At 50.5% G+C, this 20,201-nt stretch overlaps 2 protein-coding genes across 2 annotated transcripts in view; one reads left to right on the plus strand and one right to left on the minus strand.

The window, feature by feature from the left end:
* Positions 1-19,040, plus strand: part of LOC138579497 (killer cell lectin-like receptor subfamily B member 1B allele A) — a 38,476-nt gene extending 19,436 nt beyond the window's left edge. Inside the window, exons 2-3 of the mRNA XM_069649818.1 lie at positions 15,664-15,773; positions 18,242-19,040. Coding sequence (XP_069505919.1) covers positions 15,664-15,773; positions 18,242-18,479 — 348 coding nt within the window. The 3' untranslated portion in view covers positions 18,480-19,040. The remainder of the gene's footprint in view (positions 1-15,663; positions 15,774-18,241) is intronic.
* LOC138580152 (C-type lectin domain family 2 member D-like) overlaps positions 1-20,201 on the minus strand; it is a 357,666-nt gene that overhangs the window by 49,457 nt on the left and 288,008 nt on the right. The window lies entirely within an intron of this gene.

Here is a 20,201-nt window from a genome sequence, read left to right on the forward strand (position 1 = left end):
CCATATCCACCACTCTTCCCTTGTCCTTGGTCCTACAGCTCATCAGCCTGCCCTGCTCTGCTCTCTTTGCAACTCTTCCACCCTGTTATCTCCCTTCTCCTGATTCCATATCCACCGCTCTTCCCTTGTCCTTGATCCTACGGCACATCAGCCTGCCCCACTCTGCTCTGTTTCCAACTCTTCCACCCTGTTATCTCTCTTCTCCTGAATTCATATTTACTGCTCTTCCCTTGTCCTTGGTCTGACGGCTCACCAGCCTGCCCCACTCTGCTCTCGTAAAAACTTTTCCACCCTGTTATCTCTCTTCTCCTGAATCCATATCCACCGCTCTTCCCTTGTCCTTGGTCTGACGGCTCATCAGCCTGCCCCACTCTGCTCTCTTTCCAACTCTTCCACCCTGTTACCTCTCTTCTCCTGATTCCATATCCACCGCTCTTCCCTTGTCTTGGTCTGACGGCTCATCAGCCTGCCCCACTCTGCTCTCTTTCCAACTCTTCCACCCTGTTATCTCTCTTCTCCTGATTCCATATCCACCGCTCTTCCCTTGTCCTTGGTCTGACGGCTCATCAGCCTGCCCCACTCTGCTCTCTTTCCAACTCTTCCACCCTGTTATCTCTCTTTTCCTGATTCCATATCCACCGCTCTTCCCTTGTCCTTGGTCCTACAGCTCATCAGCCTGCCCCGCTCTGCTCTCGTTACAACTCTTCCACCCTGTTATCTCTCTTCTCCTGAATCCATATCCACCGCTCTTCCCTTGTCCTTGGTCCTACAGCTCATCAGCCTGCCCCACTCTGCTCTCTTTCCAACTCTTCCACCCTGTTATCTCCCTTCTCCTGATCCATATCCACCGCTCTTCCCTTGTCCTTGGTCCTACGGCACACCAGCCTGCCCCACTCTACTCTGTTTCCAACTCTTCCACCCTGTTATCTCCCTTCTCCTGAATCCATATCCACCGCCCTTCCCTTGTCCTTGGTCTGACGGCTCATCAGCCTTTGAATCTTGTCTACACTTCCACTTCCGGTTCTTCGTTAATTAGCTTTCACACTCTCTTTGTTCTCAGTCACAATCTCTGTTAACTGTTCCACGTCCTCCAGGAGTCCAATCACGTATTCGTTCTTTTTCTTCTTGGCCCCTAAACCATGGAACTTGCTTCTATTCTCCATTAAAGCTGCCACCTCCTTTTCTTCTTTTCACTCACTCTTAAAACCTCAACTTTTTTCCTGTTCTTAATTTTAATCAGCTTATGTTGTGCCACTTATGTTTAACTGTTCTGTTTTTATAAACACGTGCAGTGCTTTGGTCCTTGAAGGATGTTAAAGGTATTTGTTTCTCGCACCATCACCAACGGAATCGGCGCTCAGGCAGATCTGCAAACGAAAAGGCGGGGGGTTTGGTAGGGTGACGAGGGAGTGGGATATGGAGAGAAGTGGAGTCCTGTTGGCAGCTTCAGTTCGGTTTAGGCCGTGCGCTGAGCTTTGGTGCGAGTATCGGATCGCTGTTAGTCCTCGTGTGCTGTTGGTGCGGCTTATGTCTGTTTGTTGTTGCAATGTGGTAAAGTGCGTGAGGCTTGCTGTGCGGGAGGTGGTTGCGTGAGTTTTTGTGCGAGTTAAATATGCAGAAATGTTGAGCTTTTTGGTTAGTGGCAGCTGGACTTCGCAGTGTGGCTAAATGCCTAGATTTGAGAGTCCTTTATGGTGGGGGATGGACACTGTTCTACATTGCACCAGATTCACTTCCAATGTTACATTATTATCTGCCACTTTGGTTCTCCAATCCACTTCATGGCTTGGCAACGGCCCTAGGGACCGCACCAAAGTCTGTGTAGCCAGGGCCAGTTAATTCTGCTCCCGAGCACCACATTTGCACCTGATAAACTAGGTGCTAATGTGTGGCGCCAGTGAGGTGTCGTTAGTGTAGGAAGGAGCAGGCATTGCTTACAAAGTATAAGGTTTTGTATTTAAAAAGTTTGTATGAAAAGAATATTTTAAAAGGATATTCCACTAAACAACCAGAAGATGGCAGACTATGCACGTAGTAAGCATACAGTCTAAATGCAAGGACTGTGTAAAACATGTTTTGTTCTCAAATTGTCAGATCCTCATTTCTACATCACAGAGGGCCCAATTCTGAGCTCATGATAAAAACAGTGTGGAAATACCACATTCTCCCCTCCAGTTTACAGCACCACCATTCTGAAGTGGGCGGAAGTATTGGAGGGGAGATGTCGTGCTTTCCAGCAACAAAATTTTCTAAAATCTATCGGTGTGGGGGAAACATGGGGCCCGAGTCAGAGGTGCGTGCAAACGTAGGAAAGTGTTTTTCCATCAAGGAGGAATACATTCCTTAGATGAACCGTATTCTGATAAAGAAAGAATGTGCTGCAGGGACATGAAAGCCTCGGCTTTTGCAGGAGCCCGATGAACGGCTTGACAACCGCCCTGGCAACCATCAGGAATGTAAGGAGGGGATTATCCTCCCAGCAGCACTGGTCTAGCATGTCAAAAAAGGAGTCCACATCTGGTACCTGTGACATGCCATTAAACTCTACTGCACACTTTTTCCCTTTATAAAACTACAATGTCTTAGAGTGCAGCACCACTTTTCTAGTTTAATGAAAGTTTGAGACAAACTTCTTAAATTCGAAAAGTGTCAGTCTTTTAAGAAATGCTCGCAATGCCAGTGGAGCACATGTATCCCCCACGAGAGATGTTAGCATCCTTTGCTGCTGGAAAGCACGACATCTCCCCTACAATACTTCCTCCCACTTCAGAATGGCTGTGGTGCTGGAAACTGGGAGGGAGAATGTGGTACTTCCAGACTCTTTTTATCATGAGCTCAGAATTGGGCACAATTCTGCCCTTCGTGTTATTAATCTAAGAGTGTTCTTATGATGCGGGCTATTCTATTTCCACCGATGCTGAATGTCCGAGGGCCCAACCGCTTTAGGATTTTTGATCACTGATGGCAACCACAAAGCACAAACCTTGGCGAGGCATGAGGCCTCAGGCATTATCTTCAATTCGCCACCTCTTCTGGAGCTCGTTGCAATTTATTTTGCACATGAAAACCTGTGCAAAATAATGGCAGCGCAGCTGATCTCGGTGAAACAAGCAAACTGGAAAAGCTGCACATTTGCCTGACACTTTGCACAGCTGCTTGGTGTTGCGAGGCCTTTGCAACAGCAACGATTGCAGTGGCATCAGAAGGTGTATCACTGAGCGGCACGGAGGTGCTAGGTTTAGGGAAGGAAAGAAGCTACATGGGAAACACAGGTGCCACATGTGTCCCTCCGCCCGCCTCTTGAGGCCTCTAGAATAAAAATGGTTCTGAAGGCACAGCACTAGTGTTGCACTCTTAATAAAGGGGCAACACTAGGGCACCCCGCAAAAGTGTAGTTACTGGAGACTGCTTTCACTATGACGTGTTAGGGGTCGTATTTAAGAGACCTGTCTTCTTCAACAGCCTCTACAGTCCCAACTCGTTACATTCACACAAAGGCCACAAGATGGCAGCAGGGACGGGCTGAAGAACAGGGCCCAGGTTATTAGAACTTGACTAGCCAGGTGAGCGGCCCCTTCACGTAAAAGAGGAGCTAGGCCCAGAGTACACCGAGGGCCTGATTCTGAGGTGCCTGCAAAAATAGGGAAACGTTGATGCTTAAAGAAACGAGTCGTTTCCACACTGCAGCACAGTCTATTGAACACCAAAAGAGGTAAAGGGTCCTCTAATCCGCCACTATTGTCACCAGTTGAGCGCCTTCATTTAGAGCTTGGTAGCGGGGTCATGACCCTGGATTCTGTAGCTTGGAGCACCCTTTCTGCACCAAGCTAACGAGACATTAGTCAACGGCACCCTTGTTGTTAATGATGAAAATAGGCCGCATTCCTTACAACGTTTATATTTTCCGTTAAAAAATGAATATTACACTAGAAGACCACAAGATGGCAGACGGTGCACGCAGTAGGCAGACAGTGTACATTCTGGGAGTGTCTGAAATGCTTTTCAAAATGTCAGCGCCACGTTTTCTGCATCACAGAAAGTGCTGCTGAAATTCTTCCAGTCCACGGACACTCTGTGCACTGTAGAAATGTGTCTTTGCTTTTTGCATTTTGCCCATCGGTGCTCTGCGGATGGTAACCCCGCAGCGCTTCATCTGCACACATTTTACTTGATTTTTCTTGCCTGCTGCACGACAACTCGCCTCCACTTATCCCATCACCCTCAGAATGCAGGTGGGAGGATTGAGGGGTGGGGGTGGGGGGGTGGATGTCGTATTAATACGTGGCATTTAGCCCGAGCTCCGAATCGGGCCCATGTGGCCTTCTAGTGTAATGCCCTTTTAAGATCGTCTTCTCATACACACTTTTTAATGCAAAACCTAATACTCTGGAAGGAATGCCGCCTCTTTTCTACCCTAGTGGCACCTCAAGAGTGCCGCACTTGGGTGAGCAGAATACGCATGGTCCAGCTGCTCTGCATATGGAGCGTCACTAGGACCATTGCAAAGCTATAAAGTGAGGACGTGGATTGGAGAACAAAAGTGGTGATTAGATTGCAATCTGCCACTTTTGCATTTCAAATGAATATGGTGCATATGATGTGCTCGAACTACCTTCAGCTCTGCTTCTGCACCGACACAATATTAATTCAATTGAGTCTCTAGGAATCAAATTTAGGGGGTGGGGGCACAGAAGGTGCCACAGGCAAAAGTAGGGGGGCCACCTATATAAGTTCTATTAGTATGCTTTCCCAAACTGATGTAGGCCCCACACCTGAGATTCTTACCCCCACCACCCAGAATCCAGGCCCTATACCTGGCGTCCTGCCTCCCCTCCACCAGAGGCCAAACACCATACCTTACATCCTGCCTCCCCACCACCCAGAGCCCAAGCCCCATACCTGGAATCCTGCCTCCCCACCACCCAGAATCCAGGCCCCATACCTGACATCCTGCCTCCCCACCACCCAGAGCCCAAGCCCCATACCCGACATCCTGCCTCCCCACAACCTAGAGCCCAAGCCCCATACCTGAGATTCTTACCCCCACCACCCAGAATCCAGGCCCTATACCTGGCATCCTGCCTCCCCTCCACCAGAGGCCAAACACCATACCTTACATCCTGCCTCCCCACCACCCAGAGCCCAAGCCCCATACCTGGAATCCTGCCTCCCCACCACCCAGAATCCAGGCCCCATACCTGACATCCTGCCTCCCCACCACCCAGAGCCCAAGCCCCATACCCGACATCCTGCCTCCCCACAACCTAGAGCCCAAGCCCCATACCTGAGATTCTTACCCCCACCACCCAGAATCCAGGCCCTATACCTGGCATCCTGCCTCCCCTCCACCAGAGGCCAAACACCATACCTTACATCCTGCCTCCCCACCACCCAGAGCCCAAGCCCCATACCTGGAATCCTGCCTCCCCACCACCCAGAATCCAGGCCCCATACCTGACATCCTGCCTCCCCACCACCCAGAGCCCAAGCCCCATACCCGACATCCTGCCTCCCCACAACCTAGAGCCCAAGCCCCATACCTGAGATTCTTACCTCCACCACCCAGAATCCAAGCCCTATACCCGACATCCTGCCTCCCCACCATCCGAGCCCAAGCCCCATACATGACATCCTGCCTCCCTACCACCAGAGCCCAGGCCCCATACCTGACATCCTGCCTCCCCACCACCCAGAGCACAAGCTCCATACCTGACATCCTGCCTCCCCTCCATCAGAGCCCAAGCCCCATACCTGACATCCTGCCTCCCCTCCACCAGAGCCCAAGCCCCATACCTGACATCCTGCCTCCCCTCCACCAGAGCCCAAGCCCCCTACCTGACATCCTGCCTCCCCTCCACCAGACTCCAGGCCCCATACCTGACATCCTGCCTCCCCTCCACCAGAGCCCAAGCCCCATACCTGACATCCTGCCTCCCCTCCACCAGACTCCAGGCCCCATACCTGACATCCTGCCTCCCCTCCACCAGAGGCCAAACACCATACCCGACATCCTGCCTCCCCACACCCTAGAGCCCAAGCCCCATACCCGACATCCTGCTTCCCCTCCACCAGAGCCCAGCCCCCATACCTGACATCCTGCCTCCCCGCCACCAGAGCCCAAGCCCCATACCTGACATCCTGCCTCCCCTCCACCAGAGCCCAAGCCCCATACCCGACATCCTGCCTCCCCGCCACCAGAGCCCAAGCCCCATACCCGACATCCTGCCTCCCCACCACCAGAGCCCAAGCCCCATACCTGACATCCTGCCTCCCCTCCACCAGAGCCCAAGCCCCATACCCGACATCCTGCCTCCCTTCCACCAGAGCCCAAGCCCCATACCTGGCATCCTGCCTCCCCACCACCCAGAGCCCAAGCCCCATACCCGACATCCTGCCTCCCCCTCCACCAGAGCCCAGGCCCCATACCTGACATCCTGCCTCCTCACCACCCACAGCCCAAGCCCCATACCTGACATCCTGCTTCCCCTCCACCAGAGCCCAGCCCCCATACCTGACATCCTGCCTCCCCGCCACCATAGCCCAAGCCCCATACCTGACATCCTGCCTCCCCTCCACCAGAGCCCAAGCCCCATACCCGACATCCTGCTTCCCCTCCACCAGAGCCCAGCCCCCATACCTGACATCCTGCCTCCCCGCCACCAGAGCCCAAGCCCCATACCTGACATCCTGCCTCCCCTCCACCAGAGCCCAAGCCCCATACCCGACATCCTGCCTCCCCGCCACCAGAGCCCAAGCCCCATACCCGACATCCTGCCTCCCCACCACCAGAGCCCAAGCCCCATACCTGACATCCTGCCTCCCCTCCACCAGAGCCCAAGCCCCATACCCGACATCCTGCCTCCCCTCCACCAGAGCCCAAGCCCCATACCTGGCATCCTGCCTCCCCACCACCCAGAGCCCAAGCCCCATACCCGACATCCTGCCTCCCCCTCCACCAGAGCCCAGGCCCCATACCTGACATCCTGCCTCCTCACCACCCACAGCCCAAGCCCCATACCTGACATCCTGCTTCCCCTCCACCAGAGCCCAGGCCCCATACCTGACATCCTGCCTCCCCTCCACCAGAGCCCAGGCCCCATACCCGACATCCTGCCTCCCCTCCACCAGAGCCCAAGCCCCATACCTGACATCCTGCCTCCTCACCACCCACAGCCCAAGCCCCATACCTGACATCCTGCCTCCCCACCACCAGAATCCAAGCACCATAACTGGCATCCTGCCTCCCTACCACCATAGCCCAGACACCTTACCTGGCATTCTTCTACCCCCACCATGTAGAGCCCAGGCCCCTGGCATCCTGCCTCCCCAGAACCCAAGCCCCGTACCTGGAATACTGCCTCCTCAACTGCCAGAGGCCAGAACGAAAGTCCCAAAAATGTCGCCCTGTCTCGTTACCGCCAGAGGCCAGACACCGTACCTGTATCCTTCAACCCCCACCTTGCAGAGCCCAAACACCTGGCATCCTGCCTCCCCAGAGCACAGGCCCCATACCTGGCATCCTTTCACCTTCACCACCCAGAGCCCAGGTCCCATACCTGGCATTCTGCCTCCCCTCCACCAGAACCCAAGCCCCATACCTGGCATCCTTTCCCAAACACCTAGAACCCAAGCCCCATACCTGGCATCCTGCCTCCCCACCACCAGAACCCAAGCCCTATACCAGGCATCCTGCCTCCCCACCACCAGACCCCCAAATCCCATACCTGACATCCTGGCTCCCCACCACCAGGCCCCAAGTCCCATACCTGGAATCCTGCCTCCCCACCACCAGACCCCAAGTCCCATACCTGGCATCCTTTCCCAAACACCTAGAACCCAAGTCCCATACCTGCATCCTGCCTCTCAACCACCAGAGCCTGTACCCTATACCAGGCATTCTGCCTCCCCACCACCAGACCCCAAGTCCCATACCTGACATCCTGCCTCCCCACCATCAGACCCCAAGTCCCATACCTGACATCCTGCCTCCCCACCACCAGACCCCAAGTCCCATACCTGGCATCCTTTCCCAAACACCTAGAACCCAAGCCCTATACCTGGCATCCTGCCTCCCCACCATCAGAACCCAAGCCCTATACCAGGCATCCTGCCTGCCCACCACCAGAGCCTGTACCCTGTACCTAGCATCCCACCCCACAAAATCAGAGCCCATGCCCCATATCTAACACCCTGCCTCCTCAACAGCCAAAGGCCAGAACGCAAGCCCCATACCCGGCACCCTGCCTTCCCACCACCAGAACCCAAGCCCCATACCTGGCATCCTGCCGCCCCACCACCATAGTCTAGGCCCATACATGGCATCCTGCCTCCCCATCAGCATAGCCCAGGCCCCAAATCTGCCATTCTGCTGCCCACCACCAGAACCCAAGCCCCATACCTTGAATACTGCCTCCTCAACTGCCAGAGGCCAGAACGCAAGCCACATACCCGGCACCCTGCCTCCCCACCACCAGAACACAAGCCCCATACCTTGAATACTGCCTCCTCAGCTGCCAGAGGCCAGAACGCAAGCCCCATACCTGGAATACTGCCTCCTCAACTGCCAGAGGCCAGAACGCAAGTCCCATACCCAGCACCCTGCCTTCTCACCACCAGAACTCAAGCCCCATACATGGCATCCTGCCTCCCCACCACCAGAACTCAAGCCCCATACATGGCATCCTGCCTCCCCACCACCAGAACCCAAGCCCTATACTAGGCATCCTGCCTCCCCACCACAATAGTCTAGGCCCATACATGGCATCCTGCCTCCCCATCAGCATAGCCCAAGCCCCAAATCTGCCATTCTGCTGCCCCACCACCAGAACCCAAGCCCCATACCCGGCACCCTGCCTCCCACCCCACCAGAACACAGGCCCCATACCTGGAATACTCCCTCCTCAACAGCCAGAGGCCAGAACACAAACCCCAAACCTAGCATCCTTTCTCCCACAACACCAGAGCCTGAGCCCCATAATAATGGTTTCCATTGAAATAAGCAAACAAATGACTAACTGTGATTTTTCCAAAGTGAAGAAGGTTGCTCCCAGCTCTTATCAGGTGGTTTGTTGAGCAATGTATGGTAACAGTAACTACCTGAACAACTTTCTACACCCCCCCACCTAGTAAGCAACCCCTTATCTTCACATAAAGCAACTCACTGAATCAATACTGATTACACAATAGAACGCATAGCACCCAGAAGAAATGCCCTAAATAGAAGACTAGCCCACCACAGATACACCAATAGAGCTCCCCACACTCCTTAACCACCACAAGGACAGACAACATAATCACAAACAATTTAAGTTACCAACCTGGAGTGCACATTAACCACTGCTCCAGACAACTCTCAAGATGTATAAAACTTGCACACCACAGAGAACCCTACCTTTTCAGATCATGCACACATCAACATTGCAACATACCAAACTTCCCCTGCTTCTGCATTAGTCCCCTACCCCACCTCTTGAAGATCCTGGAAACCCAAGAAACTGTGAAAAAAGGTGGACTATGTACCATCCAAAGACAATAGCATAGCATAACAGGGCGTAGCAAAATGTTTCACTCATTCTCCTGCGGGGCCATGGTATGGACCGCCCATGCCATTTTGGTGACTGGCAGCAATAGAGGAGGAAATAATAGTTGGCTTTGCTGAGGTCAGTCTACTATTCATGAAGAGATTACATTATTTGCCCAGGATCACACACTTTGGTTAAACAGTAAAACTGGGATTTTAACCCAATCTACAGTTTAAGGCTTTGAATACATAACATTCAAGCTCAACTTGCTACAAATAAGTACAATTTGCATTTTAAAGCCTACAATATTACTGCCCGATAGAGCAGAGTGCTCAAGTTTCCAATGGCAATGCGTAACAAGGCGACCCAGTCCTGTCTATGCTTGCAATTGTGGGACGGGTAGTATTTCTAAATTTCCCAGAATCCAGAGGGGGAAAATGGAACTGGATGGACTTCTTATGCCTGGCTACTGGAGGCTTGAGAGTTCTGATATTTTTCTTGCAAAATACACATATCTCAAATTAAACTAACCTTACAATATGTAAATCCTTAGTGAAACATGTAAAGACAAGTCCTGTCAGTGAATGAGATTGTCACGTTTAGTTTGCTTAGCAGATCCCTAGCAAGCAAGTTGACAGGAGAGCTCTCAGAGTATATGAGGGGGGCCCTTACAACCTTCCCTCCCACCTTTACATCTAAGTCTTTTGTGTATGGAACAATCAAAACAGCCCCAGAGAATCCCTGCGTGTCCAGAGTTTTGCCTGATGACGTGAAGCCACCTTCACTGATGCACGACTTCTAAGTCCACCATAAAGATGAATTGTTTGTTCCCTATCTCTGCCCCCACCAACGGTTCCTCTTCTGGATTTAGGGTAATTGACTGGACTGGACACGCAAGTGCTCTCTGTGGGCTGTCCTATTCAGGATATGTGTCTGCACCAGGTAACAAGAACGGGTTTCCCCCTACCAGTGTAGTGCCTTGGAACGGGGCCACTGTGCCATTAGGTACGCTGCCGAAGGCGTTCCTGTTCTCCGTTTGCTGCATGTTCGGGCAGGGTTGATAATGTTGAACTGCCTGCTGTGGGAGTTGCGGTTGGAAGTGGCCGAAAATCTGCGGGGGTAGCTTTATGTAAGCCTGGTGGATCTCATAGGGTATAGAGGTCATTCTGGGAGGTGGCCTCTGGGGATTCCCTTGGGGTGGAGGGCCATCATTTTGGTGATTGTCGTATCCCACAATCTGCCTACTCCGACATTCTCTGGAGAAGTTCCCCCACCTCCCGCATTTCCAGCACTGCCCTGTTCCCACTCCTCTTTGCCCCATATCCCCAACTCCAGCCTTTTGACCCTCGAAACCCTCCTTACCCTTGTTGCTATCCTCCTTGTCACTGTGGACCTGAGAATTGCGGGTTACCGCCCACTCTCCTTGTCCTCCCTCAGCCCACACTGCTGCTATTCTTGCATGTTCTCCATTAGGGGCGTACCTTCCCTCTTCTGCCTGTGCCAGTGCTGGCCCTGTCCCCACCACAGCTACTTTGACAAACTTATTGTGGATCAGTTTCGTTTCCTCTTTTAATCTTCTACAATGGTGAACTATGATGCTTTGAATTTTGGGCCACACTTTTGCTTCTATTCCTGCTATTTTGTTGAGTGCCTCCTGCACTTCCTTGGGTAGGCCCTGTTTCACTGTAAAACAGAAGAAAGGGGTTGATTGATCTCCAGCGTTGTCCATTTCTGCCCTCCACATCTCTTGGACCCTGAGAATAAACTGAGCAGCGTCTTTGTCATCCCCCATAGAACACTGCATGAAAAACTGTAAATCTGGAGTGTCTGGAAATGCCCGCCACAGCGCATCCCATACCCTAGCCCTAACCCTGTTGAATGAAGCTCCATCATTGGTGTCATTTCTCAGTGTCCCTCCTGGGTATCCTGCTTTCACCCAGACATTTTCAGCTTGGTCCCCAACTGTGGCTACTAACAAGCTTTTAATGTTATCTATTGGTAAGGGCACCCCTGCTGTGTTCGTTTCAAAAGCATATATCCATTTCCCTGCCCCCGCTGTGAGTGGTGGGAGTGCCTTAAGAAGGTTATTCTTGTCCATTTGTGCCCATGGTACATAGTGAGGCCTCCCTGCCCCCTGGCGTATCAGTGGCATTTGCATTTTGATCTTGCTTTTTCCGCTTTTAGTCACACTTCCCTTTTTTCTTGCTAATGCTATCCTGCCAAACCTCTCCCTCAATCTTCCGTCCCACAAATGTTATAATCTCGGTGTGCGCTTGCTCTGCATCTCCTTCCTCATCATCCTCAGCCTCGTCAAATTCACTCCAATCTTCCTCTTCTCTCCTTGACCCTACATTTTCATAACGCAAGCTGTCTGTCTCTCCATCACGCTCTACGTGAACGGTTCTTATGGGCACATTGTCTATTCTAAATTAGAAGTCTACCGACTTCCACTCATCCCCCACTGGTTGCACCGGTGCACCCATGAGTGGCACGGGTGTATCTGTCTTTGTTACATCCCATGCGCCCTTAGTCTGGCTAACTCTGTCCGTGTCAATGCCAGTGCTATATCTAGCTCTCTTGTGCTAACCCCGGTGTGGGCAGCAACCTCCGGAGGTGAGATATAAGGTGGAGGCAGGGCCATGCCTGGTGTTGCGACTATCGTGCCTGCTGATACATATGTTGGATTAGTGTACCCTTCCCCTTGGGCGAGTTGCTAGCGGATATATCCCTTTTTCCCTCCACATTCTTCGCATTTTCTCCTTAGCCTGTTTCTTTACTACTGTTGTGTGTCGTCCCTTGCCCCTTTGGATCATCTGTGTCCACAAACATTTTCCAGAGGTTCAATACCTCCTTCTATTCTGCAATGGTCTCCCCTTATATTTTGCTCTGAGGAATGTAGATATACGTTCCAACTCGCTTCTGTCAAAAGTTCCCTTATCTGGCCAGAAGTGGGGCATTCCCCCTCCTCCAGTCTCAGTCATCCCCTGGTTGTGATACTTAATCTTTTCACAATACAAGGGCACGGCCTTGCATATGTGTTCTAAGGGCATTTCTACCCCCATAGTCGTGTCTCCCGTGTGTATGGCAGTGGGGCTATGCCTATGGTCCTGCACTTCAGTTGTTATACAATAACCCATTCAAGGAATATGTAGTTCAATTTTGTCAACAATGCAACTTCATGTCATCCAGAAAAACCCCAATACAAAATTGTCTGTTCAATTCCTCCACCCCTCCACTCTCATTTAGAGCTCTGTAAAAACACCCACACCTCACGATCTCCTCACACACACACACACACACACACACACACACACACACACACACACAAACACACAACACGTACACGCCCCTCCTGGGCTGCCTTCTTACACCATAAAATACACTAACAAAACAAACTAAAATAACAAGATAAAACAACAACAAATTCTTTCCTCGAGCTCTTCAATTATGCATAGCTCCTATATTTATCCCTGTTTTTCCACATTGTTTAAGCAATGCGTGTGGCACCACCTTCCCCCCTCACACGGGGAAGTTCCCTGTCTTCTGCTTTCCTTTTCCTTAGTATCCTTAATACATTAATTTTAAAAAGAAAAAATCAACACACTGCACAAATATGCCACACTCTCAATTTAAATTACAGCGTGTTCACACTGCTCCATACATCCGACTCTACTTTGTTGTCCCTTGCAGGCTATACTAATGTGCGTGTGCTCATCCAAACTCCTCCGTTCATGGGGTTCAAACACCGGCCTGCACCTCTCCTTGGCCCCGCACCCCGCTCCAAAAAGTAGGCAGGATTCTACAAAGACAGCTCCTACAGGGCCACTCAGGGGGACGCGTTTTGGGGCTGGTCGCTGTAAGTGGGGGCAGCCCTTCCATAGAGAGGCTGCCTGGATACCTCCAGAGGTACGGGGGACACTGGGATCACGTTGGGGTCACCAAATGAAGGAAAGTCCCTGTTAACGCTCACACCAGAAAGAAAACAACCCTCTAGGGGAAAAGGCCAAGAGATTGCTTGCAAGGATAACAAGGTTTAATTGTACAGAATACAAAGGTATCAGCAAAGAACTCTGCTGCTCGAGAACGTTCTGCCAAAAGTTAGTACAAACAGAAGCTTAAAAGGCAGTACATCGCCATCACTATACAGTAGAAACGAGTGTTGCTGGTTGGTGAGACCCTATACATGGGCCTGCTCCATAGGGGATGCCAGGCTACGATTCGTTCTCTTTTCCACAATCTGTTCCCACTTGGGTCAGCTGGGCTCATCTCTCCATGGAGTGAAGGTCAGGTTCCTCGTAAGTTACAGTTTCAAGACTGCTATGATACACTAAGACTACTGCTATATCATTGTGGCATGCATCTGGGAGGCTCGGGGACTGGTGCCAGGGGGAAGGGAGGAAGAAATACAGTCACACTGACCCACACATTCTATGCTTTGTTGACATCTCACCCCTTGCACCCAAGGCTTTCACCCACATTTTGATCAAGAATGTATTCCTTCCGGTACCTCGTGATACAAAGGATGTATTTATGCAGAGAGGTAAAACGGCGTACATGCTCCGATCTTTTATGGTCTTTGGTTTTATGGCGGGTCTTGGGGTCACTCGCTGTTGTGGAATGCAGGGGTTTTGGATTGGGCCAGTGGTGTGGACCATTGCTCTGGGTAGGCTGGGTGGGGGTTGGAGGTCTGCTGATAGTTTGGCTGTGATGAATGGGTGCTGCAAAAAGCCTGGCATTGTCTCATGGCCTTGCAGGGTCCATTCCTCCCAGTGATACTAAGTAATTACAACAGTGAAGGGACAAGGGGAAGCTTCCGTGAGAACTGGCCGTGCAGGCTCATCCCTTCTTAGTATCTAGGGGCCTATTCGTCTTCTTCCAACGAGCTAAAGGGCTAAGTGTCTACCATGACTACAAGATGGCATCTCTTACCATGTGTGCACTGAGTTTATGCATCTATTCTTCCTGCTTACATTATATTTGTGCTGAGTTTCTTAGCATGGTTCCTTCCCCCCTAGCCCATTACACTGCTATTTATGGGATTCGCCTCATTCTAAAGCGCCCAGGGGGGTGGGATAGACTCATTTCCAGCCCAACACATGTTAAGCCAAAAGGATATTGTTGTTGTTTTATTTTTCACATCCTGAAAGGAAAAATGTAAGTCGCAGAATGCAAAATAATGTAAGCGTGGAAAAAAGCCTTCATTTCACACAACTGTACTTTTCTCACTTTAAGAATCTCTAAACAAGGTTTGTAATAAAGTCACTAGGATAAAGAATACATTTGTCACAAACCACCAGCTTGTTGTGCAGCTTTTTAAGAACTTTTAAATATCCCTATAAAGCAATCCAATGTTTCCATGTTAAAGTAGTAGACTTAATTACTAACAGCTTTCCTGTGAAACTTTAAATATCTAACTGTAATAGCCGCACTGACACTTTCTGTGTTGTATAACGTCTTTAATCTGTTATATGTGGAGTTGGAAGCCTTCTGCACATGCTAATCCTGCAGAACTCCTTTTACGCAGCAGACTTTCAGAGGTTTTACATGGTTTCTGTCACAACACTTCCCCGCCACACCTCCCACCACTCTCCGAATGGCTGTGGAAGGATTTGGTGGGGATCTTGTTGACTTTCTTCATCCCATTTGCCGAAGCTCAGAATTTGCCCAGAGTCAGGACTTTAAGAAAGCAGGTTCAAGCACTGAATCTGGTGCCAACACCATGCTCTGACCTTATTGTGTCCTTTCTCCTCAAGTGCACTCACGTGTCGAGCACAATCTTTACTCATGCCATGAGGTGGCGGGTGGGAGGTGAGATGGCTAGCTGTCACTATGCAGGACGCAGGGAGTGTCTTCAGCTGAGAGGACAGCACAGCATAACCAGGCCCTCAGAAGGGACATTGCTTTTGCTCCAGCCACAGGTGTTGCCAGGTTTGTAAAAGACCTGGGGCTATGCTAATGTCGGGACTAGCAGGACTCGGGGCAGGCTACCCTTGTGGTTGTAGCCCTCGAGCTTCTATCCGTGGCTACAACCAAAAGACCCGGGGCTATAGCCCTCACCTCCTCTGACAACGCATCTGGCCCCAGCACTGAGTGGAAGCGCAACGTGAATCTGACATCCGTTTCACTGTTCTTTCCCTCCTAGGAGTTTGTAACAAGCATGCTGGCCACCAAGAAGGGCTATTTCTGGCTCGGGCTGCGAAAGCAAGGAGAAACATGGAGCTGGATGACCGGAGCGGAGCTGGATAGATCCTCGTAAGTCCAAATCGACTTCCTGTGGTAAATAATGCACTGAACATGAGCATGTTACACTGTGTGGGATGGACCCCCTTCTAAGCCTTGGGATTTGACCATGGACATAGAAAAAAGACTTTCATTTACTCATTAGTTTGGCCCTTGATCTGCAGTGCATGATGGGACAAGCCTGTGACCACTGGCAGGAGAGGCGGCAGGAACAGAAAGCATGTGTGAAGTTGGGAAAGCACAAGTGTCACACATTTCACGCATTATCAGCGAAGAGGTGGAAGTTAAAGCAAAAGGAGGAAGTGAGTTTGCACAGGGAGGATATGTACAGTGTGAATCAGTGGGCCTAGGACTAATCCTTGTGGGACACCCACAGGAAGGGTTGCCGGGTGTCAGAAAGGAGGTGCTGGAGTCCAATGAGAGGTAGAAGGAGTGATCAAAGGGATAGCACACCCAGTCAAGCACAGTGTCCTTGACACCAAGGAGGGAAAGAGTTTGACCGAGTGGCGAGGTCTAGAAGGATGAGAGGTGAGAGTGGTCGACAGTGGTAATAGAATTAGCAACCAGGATGAGAGGAGTCTCAGTGGAGTGCTGGGACTGGAATTCAGATTGGAGGGGGACGGCGAGTGAGCGTACCTCAATATAGTTGACTATGCAGTTGAAGACAACACTCGAGCATTTTTGAGTGGTTGGGAAGGAGTGAGAGCGTTCTGGGTCAGCAGTTAGTTTCTTTAGGACAGGCAAGACTGGGCTGCTTTATAACAGAGTGAGAAGATACCACTTGCAAGAGATAGTTTGAATACGGTGAAGAAGTGAGTGAAGTGGAGGTGTGGTGCAATGTGGTCAACTGCAGTGCGCGATAGTTTACCAGAGCGGTGGATGAATAAAGGGTTGAGGGGGACAGGCAGACCAGAATTGAGATACAGAGGAGAATGTGGGGTAGATGGGAGGTGGGGGAAATTAGTAAGGGAGTGGTAAAGATGGAAGAGTGGAGAAGGTCCCTGGTATTTTGATGTTTTTAATGGGGAAGTAGGAGTCAAAGACACGCAGAGAGAGAGAGAGGAGGACATGGAGTGATTCTTTTTAGCGGGGAGGCATGGCTGGGTGCATGTGTAAAGTTTAAGAGGATGTGAATAAAAGGAGGAACCCGATTAGTGTAGTAGGAGGATATGGCTGTGTTTAGAGTTGTGGCCACCTTCAGTATATAGTCCTTGTAGACAGTGAGAAGAGTGGAGGATTGGTCTTTGTGTTGACATCAGCAGCTGGAAGGATGGGGGAGATCCATTGTTGAGGAGGGGTTAAGGGGATAATTGAAAGGGATAGACAGTGTAGCATTGAGTTTGGTAAAGTTGAGTTTAATGGAGTGAGCAAATGAGGTCTTAGAGTGAGGTGTGGACTTGGTTGAGGTAGGGGACAATGGTGTCGGGCTTGAATTTATATTTGGTGAAATATGGAGATGGGGGAGTAGCAGAGGAATACAGATGGTGAATTGAATGAGTGTATGGACAGAAGGGGATGGGACAATTGTGGGATTATAAGACAGCAGGGTGGAAGATATGAATATGAGATATATGGGATGGGGAGAAAGGAGTGGTCTGAGTGGTGATTGACGAGAGTGTAAAGAAAGGGAAGACAGATGAGGGGGAACAGGGGGAGTGTAGGGCAGAGGGGGTAGGCAGAGAGGACTTGGAAGAGAGAGAGAGAGAGAGAGAGAGAGAGAGGAGAAGAACCATAAGGAGAAGAGAAGGACTGGAAAGGGCATGGCAGGTAGGCGATGGCGAGGTTGTAGGGGGGACCACAGGGTCCTACGAGACGAAGCAGTGCCATTTCAAAAACGATAGTGTCCTATGTAAAAATCAAAGTGCAATTTAAAACCTCACAGGGTTCTAGGCAACCAGAGTGATTTACAAGGTGCCGTTGGCACTTGCAGAGGTGTAAATTCATACCAGGGATCGCACAGAATTAGGAAATGAACTTGTGTAGTTGTTCTGCACTGATAGCGGGTTTAGTAGGACATGCCAGGCCCTAACCGGCCCAAACAGAACCTGCCCTTGTTTGTTCAGCCCTTTTCAGTGTGCACCAGGGGGTAGGGTGCCTCTGGACAGGGCCCTCCTGGATGGCACTTGGGCTGGAGAGGCCAATGAGGGAACTGCCCAAGTACAAAATTGCCATTCAGATGGGATAAAGGCCAGGCTCAGTGGTGGACCAAATGCATGGCTCTTCAGCTGAACTCCAACTCCACCAGGGTAGAGAGCAGGGTGTTTTAGTGCTGACTGTTGGCTTCTGGCGTTCAATGTTGTCCTGATATGTTTTCAATTTGGGAGTGCGGTGGTGGGGCAGTCTGGGGTACGGTGGTGGGGCAGTCTGGGTGCGGTGGTGGGGCAGTCTGGGGTGTAACCTCTTGCCCCTGAAGATGGGCCACCACTGAACATCATTGCATCTGTTCCAAAATGTTTTCTTTTTTTCTCTGTGTTCTGCAGATTCCCAATCAAGGAGGACAACGGGAGCCATGACTGCATTTCGGGAAAAGACACATTCTCTTCTGAGAGCTGCTTCAACCCCAACAAATACATTTGTGAGAAGAATACCATTGAGTTCCCACAAATCATAGCTGCGCATACAAGACCGCGAAGACAGATTAAGGCGCAGGCCCAAAAAAGACTGCAATCCTCTTGGCGCTCATCTCATGGTCAACTTGAAACTAACAGAAGGACCTGATTTATGTCCACTCAATAGACAATCGCCTGATGAAGGCCTCTGAGGTCATGAGTAGCCATTGGGTGAAATGGCTCAGCCATACATAGACTCCTCATCCATGTTTAAATTCCCAAGCATCGCAAACCTTATTCATTACGTCACTAAACTATCCAATCTAGGGCACTAATATGTGACAATCTATTTTCCTAATTATGCACACTAGTGGTTACTCAGGGTTTATCCCCTTTCCCCTCCTGTGCCCTATTCTCCCCTCATGTGATCCACCCCTCCCAATAATGGCTTTCTGCATTCTTTTGCTATAGCCTTAACCAACAGGACCTATTGCTTCTTTGCTGTTATCTGATGTTTAACAGTTTTCCTTCTCAGCCTGACACTTTTGATGTACCCGCCCTTGCCTGTGTTGTCCTCCTGAACTTACCAAGAAGCCTTATCTACCAGGACAAATCAGCCCTCCTTTGCTAATCGCAATATACTCTTCCTTCTGACAATTCCAGGCTAAGGATTTCTCTTCCTCTGACCATTCATGCTCGTGTAAACACAGCCATGCTCCTGACCATACAAACCTAAACTGACGTCTCTTCATGACCATTCAAGTCTAAGGAAAGGGTCAGGAGGAAAGGCTTTTCCTCCTGATCCTCAAGCATAAACAGGCCTCTCCACCTGACCCTTCAAGCCGACACAGGTCTCTCCTGTGGACAAATCAAGCCTAAATAGGCTTCTCCTCTATATCCTTCAAGCCGTTCCCTTCCTGATGGTTTAAGCCTAAAATGGCCACTCCTCCTCACATTTCAAGCCTAAGCAGACACCTCCTCCTAACCCTGCACAACTAATTAGGCCTCTCCTGCTGACTAAACAGGTGTGTCCTCCTGACCCTTCAAACCTATACAGGCCGCTCCTCCTGACCCTTCAAGCCTAAAAATGCCTTTCCACCACCTGACCCCTAACAGATCTCACCTCCTGACCATTCAAGCCTACATAGGCCTCTCCTCCAGGCCCTGCAAACCTACATTGGCCTAGCCACCTGTCCATTCAAGCTGAAATAGGCCTCTCTTTCTGATCCCTCTGGCTTAAACATGCCTTTTCAGACCCTCCAAGCCTAACAGCACACTCCTCCTGTCCCTTCAAGCCTAAACACTCCTCTCCTCCTGACCTATCAGCCCTAACAAGACCTCTCCTCTTGACAATTTAAGGCTTAACGGGTCTCTCCTACTCATCTTTCAAGTGTAAACAGGCCTCTCCAGCTCTACCTGAAATTTTTCTTCTTCAGAGACATCCATGAATTCAAGGCCAACCTTGCCATGATCCAGACCTAAATGTTCAGTGCGACCCTCAAACTGAACCCCACCAAGATGGATTTACTTTTCCCAACCAAAAACACAGAACGCCCCCACATCGAGACCTGGCTGTCTACCTGGAACCTTGAGGTCTTCATTCTGCAGCTAATACCTTACTCCAGGTCTGTAGGATTTCCCATTGACACCACTCCTTTAAAACAAACTGTAGTGGAAAAATGAAACAAGACTATTCCAGTGGATTGGTGAACAATGTATTAGTAAAAAGCAATGCAGCAGGACAACAAACCAATGACAGTACGAGACTTTGATGTAAGTGAGACCCCCTTTCGCTCCAAGTAATGTTCTCTTATACTCAAAGGAACACATGTATTTCGAAGGGAGGCGAAGTCCAAACAGGGCAGGGTATCATAGAGTAACGATGTTGCAA

This window comes from Ambystoma mexicanum, chromosome 3p, assembly GCF_040938575.1.
Source record: "Ambystoma mexicanum isolate Mex_15411 chromosome 3p, UKY_AmexF1_1, whole genome shotgun sequence".
Lineage (NCBI taxonomy): Eukaryota > Metazoa > Chordata > Amphibia > Caudata > Ambystomatidae > Ambystoma > Ambystoma mexicanum.